At 43.5% G+C, this 7,500-nt stretch overlaps 1 protein-coding gene across 1 annotated transcript in view; it reads left to right on the top strand.

Annotated features, from left to right (window-relative positions):
• The first annotated feature begins 1,502 nt into the window (after nt 1-1,502).
• Nucleotides 1,503-7,500, top strand: part of sp4 (sp4 transcription factor) — a 14,939-nt gene continuing 8,941 nt past the window's right edge. The window contains 5 exon segments of the mRNA XM_043233058.1: nt 1,503-2,062; nt 2,377-2,462; nt 3,902-4,514; nt 5,206-5,288; nt 5,291-5,963. Coding sequence (XP_043088993.1) covers nt 2,056-2,062; nt 2,377-2,462; nt 3,902-4,514; nt 5,206-5,288; nt 5,291-5,963 — 1,462 coding nt within the window. The 5' untranslated portion in view covers nt 1,503-2,055.

Consider the following 7,500-nt stretch of genomic DNA (forward strand, 5'->3'; position numbering starts at 1 on the left):
GATACTGCACAAGTTGTTTTTTTTTTACTTGCATTTATTCAATTAACATCCAAAGGTTAGGGAGCAAAGCATTGATCTTTGAATCAGCTGATGTTTTGCTGTTTTTGGTAAATGTTTTAAGTAAGTTCACCCTAGTTCAACAGTAAAATGAAATATAGTATTATTATATACTCATATTAAATATACTTGGTAACATGTTTACTGACATATCACTCGACTCACTGATATAAAAACATAATGAAGCTTTATTTGGAGCAGGCTTGTTATTATATACTACTGCTTGTGCACAATGCTCATTTCTTAATATCAAGCCTAAAATATGCTTTAATTTCACTATTGACGAGGACTGTATGGTCTTATAACATCAGTCTTTAAAATGCATTAAAAGTGCACCCGAAGGAGGCCTTTACTTGCAGTAGCTCCACAATCAGATAGCCTGCTTCATTTGATCTTTAGTTAGACTTCTGCGCTACTTTCACACAGTTAAAATGCAATTTTACCAAAAATGACCATTTAGTAGACTTTAAGTATACCAGTTTAGTATGCCAAAAGTACAATTTCGGGGTATTTCTATTAAGTAGGCCTACAAATGCAAATGCATGTGTTTCAAATGCATTTTAGTACTTTTCAGAAATGCAAAAAGACAAGGATTTTGCGCAGATGGGTGACACGCTCCAAACGGGATTTCTTTTAAAGATATTTGCTTTACTTGCTCATTTGTAGCCCGTGCATGCTTTTTATTACCGTATGTGTCCAAAACATGTGCAAAAATCAGTAATATTACTAATATAAATAACATCTTGTTGCCAAATTTGACCAAAAAAATCGATATTGAATATATTTGGTCAAAATCCCATGCCGTAAAGGATGAAGTGTGCTATTTAAGACAATATGGGCTGATCAGTCAACGATGCTGACCTAAAAAAAGGTGAGTTTTTCACAGAAAGGTGAGGAGTTCGCGAGTTTAATTTCCACGACAGGTCACACAGGTGTGTGAAGAACTTGAAAAGAAAATAACGCACTTAAAGGGCCGACCAACTTAAATGTCACGATTAAAAAGTGGATGTTTAAAGTGAACGGTTTGACGTCGTTATGTAATACAGTGACATTCGCGCGTTTTGAAGCGTCTAAACACTTTTCGCCGCCGCCATTGCGCCGAACGCGACGCCTCAGCACTTATCGCACGGTTTATCGTTTATTTCTCTCGTTTAACAGTCGTGATAGACTTAAGGGCGTGTGTTCGTGAGTGGGTTGAGCGTGCGTTTCGCCGAACTGGGCCGGTGGTTCGTGTTTCTCCACCCGTTTCCATTCGCCCAACCCCCACAAACCACAAAAGCCCGCCCTTCTTCAGTCCAAGCGAGCGAGCGCGATAACACCCCCTTGCGCGACGTCACTCGCGCGCTCACGGGACTTGTAGTCCGCGGCGCGCGGGATCGAACGGCCGCCGCTCGCCGCGAGACTACAAGCCCCAAACGTCACCACGCCCACCGTCCAATCTGAATATGTGGGAGGGGAGCATCCGCCCACAAAAGCCACAGCAATTTTAGAGTGCCTCAAATGCAATTGTGCATCAAAAAAGTGAACAATTGGAAATTCGGGAAATGTCGTGAGTGAATCCCGCCCGCGAAAACACCCGGGGGAGAGAAAAACGGAGCGGTCCGCGCGTGACGGTTCGGCATTCATAGATATTTAAATGGAAGTGGGTGGGCCTTCGCGCAGACGGAGCTCTCTGACAGACCTGCGCTTATATCCGCGGAGGAATATTATTTAATTCCGGATCTAACGGCGCAGATAGGCCCGCGGCGAGCGCGCGAGGGACCGCCGCCGTTCGACGCGAGACGCTCGGAGTCGCTTGGCATTTTGTGCTCCGTTATTGAAGGGTGTTTTTGCATTGGCACCGCCCTTCCTGACGGGGTGGGTCCGTGCGTCAGAGCTGCGCCACAGTCTGCGGCCGCTGGAGAAAATAGGCCGTCCTTCTGCTGGGCTGTTGCCTGCCTTCTGCCTGCCTGCCTTTTTTCTCTTAAACAACTCCTCTCCGGGTTTCATTAATGCGGAATGAGTGGTACGTACCCTCCCCTCCTTATGCGTCTCCACCCCTTCATTCTCCATGCGTGCGTCTGTGCCATCTATCCATCGCTGTCCCCCCACTTTCATATGGGATCTGCTGTTTATTTGAGCCCATTGATCAGTTTTGGGTCTTGTGCAATGCCTGTAAGGGACAGGAGGGCTTGTTTGGGGGCGACACTGATGTGCTTGGAGGTCTAGGAGGTTTTTGCATGAGCTTTTTTTTTTGTCTTGCTTTAGCAGTGCGTCTCTTTCAGTTCCAAGTCCATGTTCACCTTTGCTGCCTTTTGGGTTTGACTTTTTCCTTTTCAGATCAAAAGAAGGAAGCCATGGCCACAGATGGGGGGAAAGCCAGCGGAGGCGAAGTTGGTGCGAAAGGAAAAAGTTCTGGATCGCAGGTATCCCAAATGTCAAGTTTGACTCGGATGGTGCCTCTTAAGTGGCCACTTGTTTGTGCACCAGAAGCACTTCCTGATTGTCACGGTGCACAGTTACACGCATCCACACTGTTCCTGTCTTAACCTGTTACACTTTGCAATACTTTGATAAAACATTTGTGAGCCGCGCTTTTAATCTTTAGCCTTTCAGAATCTGAACAAGCATTTCATGGCAAGGGTTTTGCTAAAACACGCAGTATCCAAAGGTCTCATATAACATCTTTGAGAGACGAAGAAAGATAACGGCGTCAAAAATATAAGACTAAAATACGCTTGTACTTTATTTGTAAACGTATGCATTTTATTTTAAAATATAAATAATATAATAGAAATTAAATATATATTTTTGTGTCAACAAAGATAACCTAATATATTTTTGTCAGCAAATGTCAAGGCAAGAATAGTAACAATTTAAAAATATAAATAAAATAAGGAAAATACCATGTATAATTTCTGTCACATATTTTATTTAAATATTTGTAAAAAGAAATAATTATATATATATATATTTTTTTTATACAAATATTTAAATAAAATATGTTATTATTATGTTAAATATATTATTAATATTATATTTTATTAAATTAATAATAATGCCACACACTAGTAGTATTTATATATATAATATTGTAATAATTTTTTCACTGAAAAATATTTAAAATGTAAATAACAAGCACATAAATAATTTTTGTGACAACAAAGAGAACAGTAATCATGTCAGCATTAAATAATTTAAATAATGTTTTCCATTCTTTTGTACCTTTTATTTTTTTACACAAATGTATATAATTTTTCATTTAAAATGTATGCATGTAACATAAATATTATAATGCAATGTAAATAGTGTAGAGTTTGTATGATGTTAAATATATAAATGTTATTAGAAATAATATTTGTAATTGAAAACATTTCAGAAGCATTATCACTCGCAGTGTGTTTTTTAAAAATGTATCAATTTCCAAGATTATAACAGGCAAAACAAGAAATAAAAATATATTATAATTTAATTTTATTGTTTATATTTTATATATATATATATATATATATATATATATATATATATATATATATATTAAATAGCATTAGAGTATATAAATGAAAACATATACATAAGGGATATTAAGTTTTATAGTAAGTCGACACGAGTCAAAGAGTTCATAATAGGTCCAAAAAATATCCCACTATTAATTTCAGTCTTTCGCAGCTGCTATGTTTGTGCGTGTAATATTTAAAGAGTTCTGCCTTCAGATCATTATGAAGAGTTTGTCTCCGGAGGCCTTGATCGTGAAATGGAGAGACTGTGGTTCACACGCACACTTACTCTTCCTGTGAGCCCGCCCACATCTGCTGACACTGACATATCACTCTCTGTGTGTGTGTGTGTGTGTGTGTGTGTGTAGGATGCGCAGCCGTCTCCTCTCGCGTTGCTGGCGGCGACGTGCAGTAAAATAGGCGGTGTTGGCGGCGAGGGTCAGACGGCCACGCAGCAGCAGATAATAATCGACCCCAACCAGGGTCTGCTTCAGCTCCAGAACCCCACGCAGCAGCTCGAGCTGGTTCCCGCGCAGCTGACGGGAAACGGCTGGCAGATCATAGCCACTTCCCCTGCGACCAAGGACAGCGTTCAGCAGCAGCAGCCGGCGGCCAACGAGAGCGCGGCGGGCCGGAAGGTCAAAGCGGCGGCGGCGGCTTCGAACAGCGCTCCCGGCTCGCAGCAACAGCAGCAGTTTCAGATCATCCAGGTGCAGAATCTGCCGAACTCGTCCGGCGGGATTCAGTATCAAGTCATCCCGCACCTTCAGACCGCCGACGGACAGCAGATCCAGATCAGCCCGAGCAACCCCGCGGCCTTAAGCGTGCAGCCCGAACAGATCCAGCTCATTCCCGCCGGAAACAACCAGGCCATTCTGGCCACGCCCCAAAGGGCGGGATCGACCGGCATCGTCGCGCAAAACCAGACGATTCCTCTTCAAATCAGGCCGTCGTTTCCCTTGCAGCTGCAAACTATTCAAGGTACGCGGTTTTGCCAGAAAAAGCTATTTTTAAGGTTGGTTCCCCCCCAAAATGTAAGTTCTTTCATCAATCACTTTGAGACCTTTGCTCAGATGAAATCAGAGGGCTGTCTGACCCTCTATAGAGCTGAAATGATCCCGGATCCAGAAACACAGTAAAAAAAAAAAAAATCACGCAACATCACTGGCTCGATTTCAGTTTTGCTACTTTTTTTGCGCGAAGAAAGCAAAAGCAACATCATTTACTCAATCGTTCTTCCCGCCATTTTAGAGAGCGTCGCCCCCCACCCCCCGAAACGCAAACGGGCGCTGATTGCGTCAAATGCATTCTTAAGCAATCTCCAAAATGGCGGAGAAGAGCGACTGAGTGAATTATGTTGTTTTTGTTTTATCTGTGCAAAAAAAGTACTCTTTTAGCATCGCGTTACGAGATCATCTCAGCCGCGTTGCTGTCTATTTAGGGTCAGATAGCTCTCCGATGTCTATTTATATAAAATTTCTGTTGATATATGAAGACGCCTTACAGGTTTGAAAGGGTGAGTAATTAATAACAGAGCGGAGAGAAGCGATATCATTGGAATTACTTTCAGCCCAAATTCTTTTTTTGTGAACGACGCTTTCTACTTGCATTTTAACGTTATGCCTGGGATACTGACATGGCGTTAAATAAAAATGTTCCGCTACTTTTCAAGGTACGCAAGCGCCTATGGTGACGACGCTACCTATTAACCTCGGCGGGGTGACTTTGGCGTTGCCGGTCATCAACAACGTCGCCGCGGCAACAGGGGCGGAGCTTCAGTTCAGCTCGTCCAATCAGGCGACGGAGGCATTTCGAACGGAAACCAAGCGAGCTCCGCGGAAACCACGTGCGTGACGGCCGGCGACGCCATCGCAGACGCTGCCGCGCTATCCGCCGCCTCCGAAAGCCAGAAGGACGGTCAGGCGGGCGAGTCGGACGCCCAGAACCTCGCCCAATCCAACGGCCTCCAGTCCGCGTCCGAGCAGCCCGGCCAAATCCAGCAGTTCCAAATCGTAGGCCATCCGGTTCTCCAGCAGATCCAGATCCAGTCGCCCCAGCAGCAGGTCGTGCAGGGCTCCATACAGACTTTGCAGCCGGTGCAGCAGAACCTCCAGCTGCAGGCCTTCCAGAACCCCACGCAGGTTCTGATCCGCACGCCCACGCTCACACCGTCGGGTCAGATCAGCTGGCAGACGGTGCAGGTGCAGAACGCCGCCGTGCCCCAGCAGCTGACGCTGGCGCCCGTGGCGTCCGGCTCCGGCGGGGGCACGTTCACGCAGATCGCCCCGCTGACGCCCGGCGGCTCGCCCATCACGCTCAGCGCCACCCAGCTGCCCTCTGGGACCGGGGTGCAGACGGTGAACATCGCCGGGCTGGGGGCGGCCGGGGTGCAGGTGCAGGGCGTCCCGCTCACCATCACCGGCGTGCAAGGTAAGCCCCTCCCACCCAGTCACGTGACTCCTAGTTTTCGGTTACGGGAGCGCTAACAAAACGCGGAAAAACACCGCCTTTATATATTTAAAACAATAATATTAAAATATAAAATGTGGTATTATTGATGCGTAGTTTACGTAGGAAAGAAGAGGCTGGATTGTGAACGCAATCCGGTTCCTTATAATGTGGGAAAGCGGAAAACTTAGCACGTTGCGTACTTAGCTTGTGCGTACGAAATATAAATCATTAATGAGATATTCACTGAATTTCACCTTTTATGGTCTGCGTTTTAAATTTCAATTAGGGAATATTTCACTCCCCCAGAAGCATCCTACATGCATGTGTATGAAAATTTGAACCTGGCTTTTCCCAGCGTTATTTTGAAACTCCGTAAATCGGATATATCAGCAAATTCTGCGACGTAAAAAACGAACCCGTACGCCTTCAGGGGGTTATCAGATGTCCTCTGAAGCAGACCGATGGGGTTTCGTAATATTGCAATACTGTAGTTTTCAAATTATAAAGCAAATAAATCACTAACGTTTTTGTTTTTTTTCACAAGAGCGTAGAGTTACGGGTTTTTGGTTGCAAGTTGCATCGTACGTCAAGTCTCAAGTCGTAACTTTTGTGGTATCGCCGGGAAAAAAACGTGAATCAGTTATTTACCAGGATTACCAAGCTTGGAAGAGCCAGGATAAACTTTTTAAAAACTGAAAGAAGAAAGTCATATACACCTAGGACGGCTTGGGGGTGAGTAAAATATGGGGTGATTTAAAAATTTAGTGTGAGCTGTTTCTTTAATGCAAAGTGCATAATCTTCGTTTCTAAACGTGTGTGACGTCACGTTAAAACTATCAATACAAAGAGCGGCAGGATTACCAAATAAGACCGGTTTATTTGGTTTGTCTGGCTTACATCTAGTTCGGTATAAGTCAGGACTAACTGCATTAAGCCTGGCTTAATTGGTAAAGTGGTTTCATGAAACGGTTCCCTGCTCAGCAAGGCTGCGTTTATTTGTACAGTAAAAAACACACGCCTGACTCCAGAAGGGGGCCGCAAAAATGGCCTAAACATCTAACTTATTGGTTTTAAGTTAAATTGTGCTTCACTGGTATAGTTATAGGTGTATTTACGAATTTTTTAGTATTAGGCGAATATTTTTTTAATTATTGTTGTAACATAATTGTGACTTTTAAAGGTAGACAAAGCAGTAAAAAGCACATTTTGACGGTTTCGTTTATGCAACGAAAAATGCGAAAAATCATGCTTTCGGTCCAGTTTTTCATTTTAGGTCTTCCGGCTCATATTTTGGTTTTAGGATTCGCCAACAACAGGCAGACGCATTAAAACGCTTTTAAGATGTATTTTTATTTTTAAATTCTTTTAGATTCTCTAAAAATTGGCTCAACGATTTATTTTGCGTGACGCTAATCGTTGCTGATTGGCCTCATTTTTATTTGATCATGCCTGATAAAGCAGTGTTTGGGAACACATGTATCCATTATTTATAACGTTTCAAAAGCGACACCTAGTG

This window comes from Puntigrus tetrazona, unplaced genomic scaffold (genome assembly GCF_018831695.1).
Source record: "Puntigrus tetrazona isolate hp1 unplaced genomic scaffold, ASM1883169v1 S000000746, whole genome shotgun sequence".
In the NCBI taxonomy this organism is placed as follows: Eukaryota; Metazoa; Chordata; class Actinopteri; order Cypriniformes; family Cyprinidae; genus Puntigrus; species Puntigrus tetrazona.